The following is a 16,251-nucleotide window of genomic DNA, read 5'->3' on the forward strand; positions in this document are numbered from 1 at the left end:
TTTCAAAATGTACGCTCTTTTTTTGTTTATAGCGCAAAAAGTAAAAATCGCACAGGTGATCAAATACCACCAAAAGAAAGCTCTGTTTATGGGAAAAAAAAAAAAAGGACGTACATTTCGTTTGGGTACGGCGTCACACGACCGCGCAATTGTCCGTTAAATTTGCACAGTGCCGAATCGCAAAAAGTGGCCTGGACGTAAGACAGCAAAATCCTCCGGGGGTTAAGGGGGGAGCCTAAATTGTGCTTACTAACCGTGGGGGGCTCTGTGAGAGGCACACAGAGATCGGTGTTTCAGCTTAGCTGAGACACACGATCTCACTGTGCCTGCTTTGTTTACATAGGCAGGCGGCTCTCCTGTCAATTTCTCTGAAGATTGTAGGAGGCCGGCGGCGTTCGTGCCTGCTCCTCCTGCGGTCTGGCTCCCGCTGTGTCTAATCACAGCGAGAGCATGGCGTGGAGACCACATGCACATAATCGTGTAGATCTACGTAATAATGCGCAGCCGAGCCGCCCTGCTACAGTAAATCTGCGTGGGACGGTCGGCAAGTGGTTACAGACAAAAAGTATTGTTATGGCAAAAGAACTTGATATGATGCTCAAGGATTCACTACGTAACATTATATAATAACAATTATTTTATTAGAAACATAATAAAATCATAAACGTGGAAAAATACCGGTATTTTCTCCATGCCTGCCCCCAGATAGGTTTGAAGACAATGATATGGTTGTGGAACTCTGTCCCTGATTACTGTGAGCATCCTTGAGCACTATATAATGTCCTTTTGCCATAACAATACTTTTTCTAGTATTACTCCAGAGCGAGATTCTTTACAAATGCACTCACCCATTAGTTTCATCACAATTACTGTTGGGTTGGTAACCACTTGCCGACTGCCGCACGACTATTTACATCGGTAGTCAGCCCCTCACAGGCAAAGCGACGTCGCTAGCCTGTAAGGGTTTTGGGAGCGAGTGCGCATGGTCACGGACCCCCCCACGCGTGTGCCCGGCGGACCCGATGTCCGCCGGTCACTCGCGACCGTCCGTGACAGCGGGAGAAAGGCAGGCGGCTAATGTAAACAAAGCCGCCTGTCATTCTCCCCTGTGTAGGAATAATGACCATACGGTTCTACTATGTAGGACCATTGATCTCTGTGCTTACACCTCAAGCCACAGCCAATCACAGTTAGAAACACGCCCCTAGGGACACACATAACACCTCCCTCTCAAAAAAAAGTTAACCCCTTCACTGCCAGTGTCATTTTTACAGTAACAGTGCATATGTATAGCACTGATTACTGTAGAAATGTCACTGGTACCCCCAAAAGTGTCAAAAATGTCAGTCAAGGGTCCGATCTGTCCGCCGCAATGTCGCAGTCCCGCAAAAAAATTTGCAGATCGCCGCCATTACACGTTAAAAAAAAAAAAAAACAACAAAAATGACAAAAATCTTTTTTTAGTAAACGCAATAACTTTTGCGCAAACCAATCAAAATACGCTTTTTGCAATTTTTTTTTTTTTTTTTTTTAACAAACTTATGGTAGAAAAGAAAAATTGGCCTAAAATGTTAAAAAATTTTGATTTTTACATTTTTTTTTTGGGGAATTTCATATAATAAAATGTGAAAAATATTGTTATTTTTGCAAAATTGACGCTCTTTTTTTGTTTATAGCGCATGATCAAAAAATCGCACAGGTGATCAAATACCACCAAAAGAAAGCTCTGTTTGTGGAAAAAAAAGGACATCAAATTTGTTTAGGTACAGCGTCGCACGACCGCGCAATTGTCCGTTAAAGTCACGCAGTGCCGAATCGCAAAATAGGCCCTGGTCAGGAAGGGGGTAAAATCTTCCGGGGCTTAAGTGGTTAAACACAGCCACTGTTTGTCACTCAGTGTTAATTTTGGCAGCAAATTTCGATTTAGTTTTAGTTATAGTCTTATGACTAAAATGCTATTTTAGTTTTAGTCATATTTTAGTCAACTAAAACCTCATACATTTTAGTCCACTACATAACGAATAGGTTTAGGTTAATTGTAATGCATTATTTAAACATTTCTCTAGAGTTTCCAAACGAATGATATACTCCTGGAGTAAAAATCTAATAATAATAATTATTTACGGTATTAGAGTCGGTTCACACCGCGGCGACTCAGTCGCCCCGACTTTGAAGTCGCCCGTGCAGCACGACTTCATGGCGGCTTGCAAACGACTTCTCATAATAGAAGTCAATGCAAGTCGCTCCGACTTCGCACAAAAGTAGTGCAGGAACCTTTTTCTAAGTCGGAGCGACTTGAGTCGCTCCTATTAGAACGGTTCCATTGCACAGCATGGAGCGCTACTTGTCAGGCGACCAAGTCGTCTGACAAGTCGGAGTAGTGTGAACCGGCTCTGAATGTTTGAACACGCACTACAGACACAGCTTTAGGCTAAGTCCACATGTAGGCGTTTTGGGGAGTTTTTCTGCTCTAGGATCAGCTCAAAAAACGCCCAACAAGACAAATCCTATTCATTTCAATGGCCCCTGTTCACATCTGAGCGTTTTGATGTTTTAAGCAAAACGCCCAATGCTCAAAAAAGTACATGAGCTTCTTTTTGGGCAGATTACAGGCGTTTTTATTTTTTTCCATTGGTTACTAGTCAACCTAAAAACGCCTTAACAAAAACGCCGGTAAAACGCCAGCAAAAATGCCTGTTAATAGCAACGCCAAGATGTGAACGTAGCCTTAGCCCCGGTTCACACTAGGGCGACCTGGTCGCCTCACAGGTCGCCGCAGGTCGCCTCCCATAGGGAAGCTGCGGACCCGTTCTAATAGGAGCGACACAAGTCGCTCCGACCTAGAAAAAGGGTCCGGAGCTTCTTTGGGGCGACCAGGAGGCGACCGCCATAGACTTCAATGTTATGAAGTCCGTGGCGGCCGCTCCGAGGTCGCGGCGCGCTGCTCGCACCGCGATCTCGGAGGTCGCCCCTGGAAGTAGCGTCGCGGTAGTGTGAACCGGCGCTAAGCCATTGTGATATTTAACGTCTTTATAAATAAAAACCAAGTTTCATAAACAAAGAAAAATTTTGCTTTTTGACAAACCGAAGTGCAACTTTAAAATACAAAAAAAAAAACCTGTAAACTCCATTGGCTGTAATGTCATTGCACATATTACCTGAATATATTACCAACATTAAATATTAAGAAAAAATATAAAAAAAGGCTTTTTCTTAATTTTTTTCTCTTTCAGCAGCTCAGTAAACGCCACTTACTTATGCCTATGCGGTGGTGCAATATAGGTTTAAACTTTAATGTGCGATTTTTACAGGCTCTGGATGGAATTGTGTTGCTGATTTAGAAATGGCCAGCAGAGTAGTGTTAATTTTGATTGTCAATTTTCAATTTAGTTTTTAGTTATAGTCTGACTAAAATGCCATTTTAGTTTTAGTCCTATTTTAGTCATCTGAATTGTTTTAATTTTAGTCATATTTTAGTCGACTAAAATTGTGTTAATATAGTCGACGAAAACATTTAGTCGACAAAATTAACACTGCGTGTCACTCATCACTTGGCCATGCCATTTTTGTCTTACTCGATCAATATCCAATTCAACTATTCCGTCAAATCAGATATCGGTTGGTTTTATTGCACCTTTTGTGACCACCATTACACCGTTGTCATGGTAACATGTGCCTATTGGAAGATTGGCCCTCTAAACCTGGCAGTGGTTCAACCCCTCGCCACTCCATATCTGTCACCTTTAGATTTACTTTACCAGAACCTTTCACTAGAAACTCAACCATTTGGTGTCCACATATACTCGAGTATAAGCCGAGAGCCCGAGACCCCTAATTTTACCACAAAAAAGTGGGAAAACGTATTGACTCGAGTATAAGCCTAGGGTGGGAAATGCAGCAGCTACTGGACCCAACTGGACCACCACGAGACACAAAACAGGGGCTGTGGGCATGGTACAGGAGATGGCACAGGTCATGGTATAGGCATGGCACAGTTCATGGTACAGGAGATGGTATAGGCATGGCACAGGTGATGGTTAAGGCATGGCACAGTATGTACAGGCATGGCACAGTATGTACAGGCATGGCACAGTATGTACAGGCATGGCACAGTAGGTATAGGCATGGCACAGTAGGTATAGGCATGGCACAGTAGGTATAGGCATGGCATAGTAGGTATAGGCATGGCACAGTAGGTAGTGGTATGGCACAGTAGGTAGTGGTATGGCACAGTAGATATAGGCATGGCACAGTAGGTATAGGCATGGCACAGTAGGTATAGGCATGGCACAGTAGGTATAGGCATGGCACAGTAGGTATAGGCATGGCATAGTAGGTATAGGCATGGCATAGTAGGTATAGGCATGGCACAGTAGGTAGTGGTATGGCACAGTAGGTAGTGGTATGGCACAGTAGATATAGGCATGGCACAGTAGGTATAGGCATGGCACAGTAGGTATAGGCATGGCACAGTAGGTATAGGCATGGCACAGTAGGTATAGGCATGGCACAGTAGGTATAGGCATGGCACAGTAGGTATAGGCATGGCATAGTAGGTATAGGCATGGCATAGTAGGTATAGGCATGGCACAGTAGGTAGTGGTATGGCACAGTAGGTAGTGGTATGGCACAGTAGGTATAGGCATGGCACAGTAGGTATAGGCATGGCATAGTAGGTATAGGCATGGCACAGTAGGTATAGGCATGGCATAGTAGGTAGTGGTACGGCACAGTAGGTAGTGGTACGGCACAGTAGGTATAGGCATGGCACAGTAGGTATAGGCATGGCACAGTAGGTATAGGCATGGCACAGTAGGTATAGGCATGGCATAGTAGGTATAGGCATGGCACAGTAGGTAGTGGTATGGCACAGTAGGTAGTGGTATGGCACAGTAGGTATAGGCATTGCACAGTAGGTATAGGCATGGCATAGTAGGTATAGGCATGGCACAGTAGGTAGTGGTATGGCACAGTAGGTAGTGGTATGGCACAGTAGGTAGTGGTATGGCACAGTAGGTATAGGCATGGCACAGTAGGTATAGGCATGGCATAGTAGGTATAGGCATGGCACAGTAGGTATAGGCATGGCATAGTAGGTAGTGGTATGGCACAGTAGGTATAGGCATGGCACAGGAGATGCAGTGCTGCGGGCATGGCACAGGAGATGCAGTGTTGCGGGCATGGCACAGGAGAATGTCCTGTACCATGTCCCCAGCACTGCATGAGGAAATGCAGGGGCTGCAGAGGAGTCTCACTTACCTGTCGGTGAGGTGCATTCATTTTAAAAATTGCGCCGCCCGGCACCAATACGTCACCGCAAATGCGCCGCCGATGCTCGGGAAAGCCCGAAAACGTTCCAGAAGTGGTTAAAGGGACGCCTAGGCTGGGTGGGGAAGACATTAAAGGAGAAGTGCAGTCTGTTTCCACTAGGGGCACAATTTGTTATCCTGGCATCATTTACCAGAAAGTAATATTTGATTTGATCTTCACATTTTTTTGATTGCTGCATAGCTGCTGTTGTTTCTGTTATGTTGCTGGATTTGTCTCTTCTGTAATGTTTGGTCTTTCATACCTTTCAGTGTGTCTGGTATCGTCATCTGCGGTCCGCCAGTCGCAGCGGCCCGGTTGACCCTGGAAGCATTACGTGCTGGTAAGTATCATTGGGTTCCTGGCCCCAGCCTCATTAGGGCCCCTTTCACACTTGTATGACCTGAAAGCAACTTTAAGCAATGCCTGTGTAATCTTGAGGTCTATGGACCTCAAGTCGTGTCAAAGTCAGACCAAAGTAGGGCAGGGATTACTTTAAAGTCGTTGCTACTTGAAGTCGCACAGAAATAAATGGTACTCATTGGAAATCATGGGGACGACTTGTCATGCGACTTTGCAGTCCCAAGTTGCAAGACAAGAAGTGAGAAAGGGGCCTAAAACATACTTTAAGTGTACAATCAAAGTGCAGATTCCTTTTCTACTTAGAGCTGAACTCCAGGCAAACAACTGAATATCTAATTGATATTTGGAAATGTTACCATTTCTTTAATCAGGAACGAATTCTCTTTAGAAAGTCTTGTGATTTGCATTAAGATAAAAAGTCCTTTGTATGTAACAGCTCCACTCAGCCCCCCTAATACTTATCTGAGCCCCCTCTCCATCCAGCGATGTCCACGAGTCCCTCGGCCGTCCGAGACTCTCCCTCCTGATTGGTTGAGACACAGCAGCGGCGCCGTTGGCTCCTGCTGCTGTCAATCAAAGTCAGCAATCTTAGCAGCAATATCCTTGCCTTTGAATTCCTTTTTGTGCAAAGCGATGATGACTGCACGTGTTTCCTTGCAGGTAACCATGGTTAACAGAGGAACAATTTTAAGTACCGGCTTCCAGTCTGTTATTCTAACTCAATCTGTATTACAGAGTGATTTCCAGTAGGGATCGACTGATTATCGGCAACACCGATATATATCGAGGGCCGATATGCACTTTCCCTGATATATCGGAATGGGCCCCTGAGGTTACCGATATTGCAGATATTTCTGGAAAGTTCTTGTACCGGAGTGATGCCTGCAGCTAGAGACATCACCCCGGTACCGGCGTCCATAGCCGATGGTCAGCTGTCTTGTAATAACAACCGATGGGCCTGAGAAGCCGCTCGGCTGTCATTACAAGGAGCGGGAGGGGACGTCCCCCTCCCGCCGCCTACCGCAGCTCGCCCAGGTCTCCCTTCCCAGCGGGAGACCCGGGCATCCTACCTGCACGTCCAACGAAGAGAAGACCCAATCAAAGCCGCATTCGGAGTGATACCTGCAGCTAGAGACATCACCCCGGTACCGGCGTCCATAGCCGATGGTCGGCTGTCTAGTAATGACAACCGATGGGCCTGAGAAGCCCCTCGGCTGTCATTACAAGGAGCGGGAGGGGACGTCCCCCCCCCCCCCTCCTGCCACCTACCGCAGCTCGCCCAGGTCTCCCGTCCCACCGGGAGACCCGGGCATCCTACCTGCACGGCCAACGAAGAGAAGACCCAATCAAAGCCGCATTCGGAGTGATACCTGCAGCTAGAGGCATCACCACGGTACCGACGTCCATAGCCGATGGTCGGCTGTCTTGTAATGACAACTGATGCGGCTGAGAAGCCACTCGGCTGTCATTACAAGGAGCGGGAGGGGACGTTCCCCCCCCCCCCCCCGACCCACCTGCCACCTACCGCAGCTTGCCCAGGTCTCCCGTCCCACCGGGAGACCCGGGCATCCTACCTGCATGGCCGACGAAGAGAGAAGACCCGATCAAAGCCGCATTCGGAGTGATGGTTGCAGCTAGAGGCATCACCCCGGTACCAGCGTCCATAGCCGATGGTCGGCTGTCTTGTAATGACAACCGATGCGGCTGAGAAGCCGCTCGGCTGTCATTACAAGGATTGAGAGGGGACGTTCCCCCGACCCACCCGCCGCCTACCACAGCTTGCCCAGGTCTCCCCTCCCACCGGGAGACCCGGGCATCCTACCTGCATGGCCGACGAAGAGAAGACCCGATCAAAGCCGCATTCGGCTCTGATCGGGTCTCCATGTAAAAACCCGCAAGTGATGTCAGGACATCACTTCCGGGTACTCGGCGCCAAATTCAAAAAAATGCAAGCATTCAAAACAGCCAAACTTGGCGTTTTGATTGCTTTTAAGTGCAGAGGAGGGGTTTGGGGTCTTTTAGACCCCAAGATCCCTCCACAACAACAGTACCTGTGAAAAAAAAAAAAAAAAGAAACATTTTTTTTTTAAATGTCCAAAAATATCGGCCAGTATCCGATGACCAAATTATCGGTATCGGCATTAAAAAAACGATATCGGTCGATCACTAATTTCCAGCCCTGTCCTCGTCAACATTGACACCTGTGTTAAGGAGCGAATCACTGACATGTCAGCTGGTCCTTTTGTGACAGGGCTGAAATTCAGTGGAAATGTTTGTTTTTTTCTTTTTGGGATTAAGTTCTATTTACATGGCAGAGAGAGGGACTTTGCAATTAATTGTATTTCATCTGATCACTCTTCATAACATTCTGGAGTATATGCAAATTCCATCATAAAACCTGAGGCAGCAGACTTGTGGAGATTATTATTTGTGTCATTCTCAAAATCTTTGGCCACGGCTGAATATAGTAATTTTGTCAGGTAGCATTATACCTACTTATAATAGCTGCAGAAAGGGTCCCAGGGAAGAACTCAGTCATAGAAATATCGCCGAGGTTAGAGGGCCAACCAATTAAAAAAAAAAAAAAAAAAAAGCCCTTGTTTATAGCTTTGGATAGATTTTCACTACAATTATTAAGTGCTGTGTGAAGTCTGGGCCCTTACCCAAAACTAAGTGTTACATAGGCAATTTATTAGGGGAGGTGCTGCCTTAGATGCTTAGAAAAATTGGTATAAATATTATAGCTGCACCTCCACTAACTTCAGCTCCATCTCAGCATAACTACCGTATGTATTGGCGTATAGCACGCACCTTTTCCCCCTGACAACAGAGTGCAAATAATGTGTGCGTGTTATACGCTGATATTTTCCATTGGGCTGCCTCGGAGGGGAAGGGGGGTACGAGCGCCTGTAGATTACACAGAGCGGGGATCTCCTGCTTACTCAGCTGCCACTGTTACACGGAGTCCTGCCTCCTGGACCAGCTCCTATGATCGACAGCACACTGGTCTAATGCCGGGACATGTGACTTCTATCATAGGAGGCGGGACTTCGTTTAAAAGCGGCAGCTGAGTAAGCGGGAGATCCCCGCTCTGTGTAATCCAGCGGCTCTAATCTCCATGCAGTGGTGAGGCTGCTGATGGGCACTAATCTGGCTGCAATGATGGGCAATGGTGAGGTTGCAGATGGGCACTGATCAGGCTGCAATAGTGAGGCTGCAATGATGGGCACTGGTGAGGCTTCAGATGGGTCCTTATCAGGCTGCAATGATGGGCAACGGTGAGGCTGCAGATGGGCACTGATCAGGCTGCAATGATTGGCAACGGTGAGGCTGCAGATGGGCACTGATCAGGCTGCAGTGATGGGCACTGGTGAGGCTTCAGATGGGTCCTGATCAGGCTGCAATGATGGGCAATAGTGAGGTTGCAGAAGGTCACTGATCAGGCTGCAATGATGGGCAATAGTGAGGCTGCAGAAGGTCACTGATCAGGCTGCAATAATGGGCACTGGTGAGGCTTCAGATGGGCATTAATCTGGCTGCAATGGTGAGGCTTCAGATGGGTCCTGATCAGGCTGCAATGATGGGCAACGGTGAGGCTGCAGATGGGCACTGATCAGGCTGCAGTGATGGGCACTGGTGAGGCTTCAGATGGGTCCTGATCAGGCTGCAATGATGGACAATAGTGAGGTTGCAAAAGGTCACTGATCAGGCTGCAATGATGGGCAATAGTGAGGCTGCAGAAGGTCACTGATCAGGCTGCAATGATGGGCAATAGTGAGGTTGCAGAAGGTCACTGATCAGGCTGCAATGATGGGCAATAGTGAGGCTGCAGAAGGTCACTGATCAGGCTGCAATAATGGGCACTGGTGAGGCTTCAGATGGGTCCTGATCAGGCTGCAATGACGGGCAATAGTGATGTTGCAGAAGGTCACTGATCAGGCTGCAATAATGGGCACTGGTGAGGCTTCAGATGGGTCCTGATCAGGCTGCAATGATGGACAATAGTGAGGTTGCAGAAGGTCACTGATCAGGCTGCAATGATGGGCAATAGTGAGGCTGCAGATGGTCACTGATCAGGCTGCAATAATGGGCACTGGTGAGGCTTCAGATGGGCATTAATCAGGCTGCAATGGTGAGGCTTCAGATGGGCCCTGATCAGGCTGCAATGATGGGCAATAGTGAGGCTGCAGAAGGTCACTTATCAAGCTGCAATGATGGGCAACGGTGAGGCTGCAGATGGGCACTGATCAGGCTGCAGTGATGGGCACTGGTGAGGCTTCAGATGGGTCCTGATCAGGCTGCAATGATGGGCAATAGTGAGGTTGCAGAAGGTCACTGATCAGGCTGCAATGATGGGCAACTGTGAGGCTGCAGATGGGCACTGATCAGGCTGCAGTGATGGGCACTGGTGAGGCTGCAGAAGGTCACTGATCAGGCTGCAATAATGGGCAATGGTGAGGCTTCAGATGGGTCCTGACCAGGCTGCAATGATGGGCAATAGTGAGGTTGCAGAAGGTCACTGATCAGGCTGCAATGATGGGCAATAGTGAGGCTGCAGAAGGTCACTTATCAGGCTGCAATAATGGGCACTGGTGAGGCTTCAGATGGGCATTAATCAGGCTGCAATGGTGAGGCTTCAGATGGGCCCTGATCAGGCTGCAATGATGGGCAATAGTGAGGCTGCAGAATGTCACTTATCAAGCTGCAATAATGGGCATTGGTGAGGTTTCAGATGGGCACTAATCAAGATGCAATGATGGGCAATAGTGAAGCTGCAGAAGGTCACTGATAGGGCTGCACTGGTGAAGCTGCACTGATGGGCAGTGGTGAGGCTTCATTGATGGGCAATGGTGAAGCTGCATTGATGGGCATTTGTGAGGCTGCATTGATGGGCATTGATCCTTATTTTGCTTCAAAGTTCTTTATTCAAAATGTACGTTTTTTCCCCTTAAACTTCCCTCCTAAAATGAAGGTGCGTGTTATACGCCTGTGTGTGTTATATTCCAATAAATACGGTAGTTCAAGATCTTGCTGCAGACCTCGCACTGCAGTTAGATAGAAGATAAAGAGCTGATATGGCACTTTTCCACTGCAAGTACCGGCTCGGCTCTACTCGGCCCTGCTTGGCCCGGTTTGCTTTTCCACTGCTGGTACCGCATGGTATGGTGTTGGAGCGGTTCGGTACGGTATGGTTTGCTTTTCCACTAAAGTAGTACTAAAGTTAAGTGGGTGGAATAACAACGGGGTGGGTGGGATTCTCTGACCAATCAGAGGCTAGTAGTGACTGCATGCAAAGGATCGTGGGATATGGTACCGGGTATGGTACCTCTTGGAACCACAATCGAGGTGGTACTGTTTTTGAGAGCCGTACCGTTGGGTTCCATGCAATGGAAAAGCGGCGCCGTACCGTACCGAACCGTTCCTACACCGTACCATGCGGTACCAGCAGTGGAAAAGCACAAAAGCGAGCCGAACCGTTCGGTTCCATGCAGTGGAAAAGCGCCATAAGTCTCTGACCCACCCTTCCTTCTTTTTTTAGTTGGATGACATCTATGCTGTGACTAAGAATAGTACTTTAAAATCAAAAAGAAAATTCTATTTTAATATATTCTACTGAGCTACTGTAAGTGAATAATATTTATAAGTGTTAGTTTTGCCCTGATCTAATGACCTCATAGCCAATGGAAAAGAAGAAATCTTGGTCGCCACTGTACAAAGAGAAACAGACGATCAGACGGGTAAAAGCATCCTAGCTCTGTCCAAGCCTCACACTCCCGCTGCGTTTCGCCCCCGTGCAAGCCTCACACTACTGCCGCGTTTCGTCACCGTCTAAGCCCAGGAAGAGTGAAACGCATTGGGGGCATAGCTTGGATGGAGCTAGGCTGAGGCTGCTTTTACCTATCTGACCATCTGTTTCTTTTGGTAGTACGGCATCTGTGAATTTTTTTCCGTTGCATATTCAGAGCCAGGCAGAGCTCTTACCCCTAGCCAGCACCCTCAGTATGAGTCCACTGGATTTGGATACAGGGACCTGAGCCGGCAATCCAACACTTTTTCATTCAGGTTCACTCGTAGATGGCCTGCTCAAATTGTTTGTGTGTCTTTGGGATGAAATGAGAGAGCGATGTCCGTGTAAGGCTCCCATATATTGGAGGCCAGGCTTGTATTTATGTAAATGCTTCCATTGTCTCTGAATATATATGTCTGGAGTTCCTATATAATTCTGAGGTGGTGACGCCTCTTCTCTGATGGAAATGTATTAGAACCACTCGCAATGATCATTGGAATGAAGACACCTGTTGTAGCCGGGTTGGTCAGCGCTGTATCAGCTGCCATGTAAACTGAAAGCATTCATGGAACTCACAAATATTTCCATAGATCTGTGTGTGTTCATTTCAAGGGAAAGCTGTCCTGTGCGAGAATCTCCTCAGTACCAGCACGCAGATGGTGGAAGCATGCTTCGATGAGGCAGAGAAACGCAGCAAGCCGCTAGTCTGCGGCTTTTACAAGTAAGTGATGTATGGGCGATCTTGTTATAGTTTTACTTTAAGAACTTCAATACTGGGCACTTTTACCCCTTTTCTGCCCAGGCCAATTTTCAGCTTTCAGCACAGTCGCACTTATAAAGATCAATTGCGCGGTCATACAGTGCTTTACCCAAATTACATTTTTGTGTTGAGACAGATAGAGCTTTCTTTTGGTGGTATTAAATTGCCACGGGGTTTTTTATTTTTTGCTAAAAAAAAAAACAAAAAAAGCCAGAAAATTTTGAAAGTTTGTTAGAAAATTTTGCCAATAAGTGATTTTTCTCCTTCACTTATGTGTGGTAATGAGGCTGCACTGATGGACTGCACTGATGGGTGGCACTAATATGCATCCCTGATAGGCAGCACTGATGGGAGGCACTGATGAACAGGCACTGAAAGACAGCACTGATTGGCATCACTAATGGGCACTGATTGGCAACACTGATATGCAGCACTGATGGGCACTGTTTGACATCACTGATGGGCCCTGACTGGCATCACTGATGGGCCCTGACTGGCATCACTGATGGGCCCTGACTGGCATCACTGATGGGCCCTGTCTGGCATCACTGATGGGCCCTGTCTGGCATCACTGATGGGCCCTGTCTGGCATCACTGATGGTCCCTGACTGGCATCACTGATGGTCCCTGACTGGCATCACTGATGGTCCCTGACTGGCATCACTGATGGGCACTGTCTGGCAGCACTGATGGGCACTGTCTGGCATCACTGATGGGCACTGGCATCACTGATGGGCACTGATTGGCAACACTGGACACTGTCTAGCATCACTGATGGGCACTGGCATCACTGATGGGCACTGATTGGCAACACTGGACACTGTCTAGCATCACTGATGGGCACTGGCATCACTGATGGGCCCTGACTGGCATCACTGATGGGCCCTGACTGTCATCACTGATGGGCCCTGACTGTCATCACTGATGGGCACTGTTGGGGCTGCACTGATAGTGTCCTGATTATCTGCACAGGTCTTCCCTGTGAAGAAATGCCGCTGATCAGCTCTCCTCACCTCACATGCTGTCAATGTGAGGAGAGGAAAGCCGCTAACTGGCATTTTCTTGGTTACATGTGATCAGCTGTGATTGGAAATAGCTGATCACATGGGTAAAGAGCCGCGTCATCGGCTCTTTACCGAGATCAGGATGCACTGTGTCCTGGGGACACCGCTTGCCGCCAATTGCGGCGCTCTCCCGCAGCGGGAGTGGGACAATATCATATGACGTTGTTTCAGAACAACCAGAAGAAAAACCACCCCGCCGCCCTCATTTGCCTATACGGCGGTTGGGAGGGGGTTAACCAATTCTGGACCAGAAGGATTTGTCCCCTTAATGACCAGGCCATTTTCTGCTATTCGACACTGCGTTATTTTAACGGACAATTGGGCAGTTGTGCAACGCTGTACCTAAGTAAAATTGACGTCCTTTTTTTCCCACAAATGGAGCTTTCTTTTGGTGGTATTTGATCACCTGTGCGATTTTTATTTTTTGCGCTATAAACCAAATAAGAGCGACAATTCTGGAAAAAAAAAACAATATTTCTCACTTTCTGCTATATAACATTCTCCAGAAAAATTTAAAAATCAATTTTTTTTCATCCTTGTAGGCCAATTTTTATTCTGCTACATAAAAACAAAAAATCGCAATAAGCGTATTTTGATTGGTTTGCGCAAAAGTTATTACGTCTACAAACTAGGGGAAAGATTGATGTAATTTTTATTTATTTATTTATTTTTTTACTAGTAATGGCGACGATCTGCGATTTTTAGTGGGACTGCGACATTGCGGCGGACATTATACTGCGGCAGGCAGCCGCTCCTGCGCAAACCGCCAAAGGTATACGTCCGTCATGCGCAGGAAGCTAGGGGGGGCTCGTCAGCAGGGAAGCCGATGCACGGGGCAGGCGGCTCTGATTGCCGCCTGACACCCACGATCGCTCCCCGCTGAGAGAGAAGGACGGTCGGCTGTTGTAAACACATCTGACCGTTCTCCTCCCTGGAATGATCACAGAGCTCCTGTAATCCTTCTATATAGGATTGCAGGTCTCTATGGTCATTTCACAAGCCACGCCCACCCCACAGTTAGAATCACTCCCCTAGACTCACATTTAACCCCTTGATCACCCACAATGTTAACCCTTTCCCTGCCAGTGTCATTATTACAGTAACAGTGCATATTTTTAGCACTGATTACTGTAGTAATGTCACTGGTCCCCCCAAAAGTGTCAAAAATGTCAGTTAGGGGTCCGATCTGTCCGCCGCAATGTTGTAGTCCCTCTAAAAATCGCAGATCGCCGCCATTACTAGTAAAAAAAATAAAAATGACATAAATCTTTCCCATAGTTTGTAGACGCGATAACTTTTGCGCAAACCAATCAAAATACGCTTATTGCAATTTTTTTCTTTTTTGCCAAAAATATGTAACCGAAAACAAATTGGCCTAAAATGTTAAAATAAATTTTGATTTAACATTTTTTTTTTTTTTTTTTTTGGGAATGTCATATAGCAGAATGTGAAAAATATTGTTTTTTTTTTTTTTTTCAGAATTGTTGCTCTTTTTTTGTTTATAGCGCAAAAATAAAAATCGCACAGGTGATCAAATACCACCAAAATAAAGCTCCATTTGTGACGGAAAGGGACATCAACTTTATTTGGGTACAGCGTGCACAATCGCGCAATTGTCTGTTAAATTAACGCAGTGCCGAATCGCAAAATATGGCCATTAAGGGGGCAAATCCTTCCGGTCCAGAATTGGTTAAAGTGTTACTAAACCCAGGAGCTTGCAGTCACTATATCTGCTCTCCCACAGTACACAGAACATGGAAATGTAATTTTAGTAAATATAAACTTCTAAATACTTTTTTTCATCAGCATTATATAGCAATCTTGTGACTTCTATCATTGTCATTCATTTGTTCATTGGTAAAAGCTTATAGGAGGCGTTTTCATTCTCTCCTGATTGTCCTATAAGGCAGCAGGACTCCTGACCCTCTGTCTGGACAGTGCTGATAGGCCCTGTGATGATCACATGCACTCTCCCAAGGAGAAAAAAAAAAAAAAACTCTCTAGCAATACACATCGAATTGAGCATGTCCAGCCTATCCCCTGGCTCTGTAAATATCAGGTTATTTTTTGGAGATTGTAGAAGGGAAGGATCAAAGAAGACAGGATCAAACAGCCTTTTTTTTTTTTTTTTACACAATGCAGAGGATTAACCCCTTAGGTTCCACAGTGAGTATAACAAGCATGCTTTCCTGCATATACACACTGATTTTACTGTTGTGGGTTTAGTAACACTTTTAAGTGTTGATTCCTAGTAATACTTGCCATTCTTTGTTGTGTTTTTTTTTTTTTGTAGTTTTATGTATGTCATAAGCAATATGAGAACCTTCTTTTTTTTTTACAGGCGCTTTGACCCAGCGTTAAAGTACTTATATAAAAAACTTCATGAGTCCAGTGGTCTGGGAAGAATTCAGAGGCTTTCTGCAGTCAGTCGGCTCTATCCTCCGGTTCCTCTCAGCAGGTTGAAGATGTCAGGTAGAGATACTGGGGACCCCTGAATACTCATTACTGATCCATCATAGGCAGGCCTGGGCCTGTGCAGAATGTATAGGTTACAATATGATGCATAATAAGAGCGCTGATGGAGTCTTGTAGGGGTGGAGTTCTGGAAGGGGTCATAGAAATGCATACAATATGCTCTCTAGCCATTAATAGATAACATATTCCTTTTTTTTTCATTGTAAAGTCAGTCTAAGGGCCCGTTCACACTTGGAGTCCGTCGGCGGACTCCGTTTTTCTCAGCGGGGGATCGATCCGCTGATCCCCCGCTGAGCAGGCGGATGTCAGCTGTATCTCTGCGATATGTGCGGAGACGGAGCTGTCAGATCCCCGCTCTTCGATATGGGGGAATCGGATGAGAAGGGACCGCCTGTCCGTTCTCATTTGATTCGATCCGCTGGACGGATGGAAAATAGGGTTTCCATCCATCCAGATTTAACGGATCGGATCGGATGTCAGCGGACATGTCTCCG

General features: G+C 46.6%; 1 protein-coding gene across 1 annotated transcript in view; it reads left to right on the forward strand.

Moving 5' to 3' along the window:
- The window catches only part of LOC309567831 (myo-inositol 2-dehydrogenase-like), a 49,589-nt gene that overhangs the window by 14,925 nt on the left and 18,413 nt on the right, over nucleotides 1–16,251 (forward strand). The window contains exons 4-6 of the mRNA XM_082273317.1: nucleotides 5,580–5,650; nucleotides 12,071–12,179; nucleotides 15,624–15,754. Of these exons, the coding sequence (XP_082129443.1) occupies nucleotides 5,580–5,650; nucleotides 12,071–12,179; nucleotides 15,624–15,754 (311 nt within the window). The remainder of the gene's footprint in view (nucleotides 1–5,579; nucleotides 5,651–12,070; nucleotides 12,180–15,623; nucleotides 15,755–16,251) is intronic.

The sequence above is a fragment of the Pelophylax lessonae genome (assembly GCF_965119305.1).
Source record: "Pelophylax lessonae genome assembly, chromosome: 12".
Taxonomy (NCBI): domain Eukaryota; kingdom Metazoa; phylum Chordata; class Amphibia; order Anura; family Ranidae; genus Pelophylax; species Pelophylax lessonae.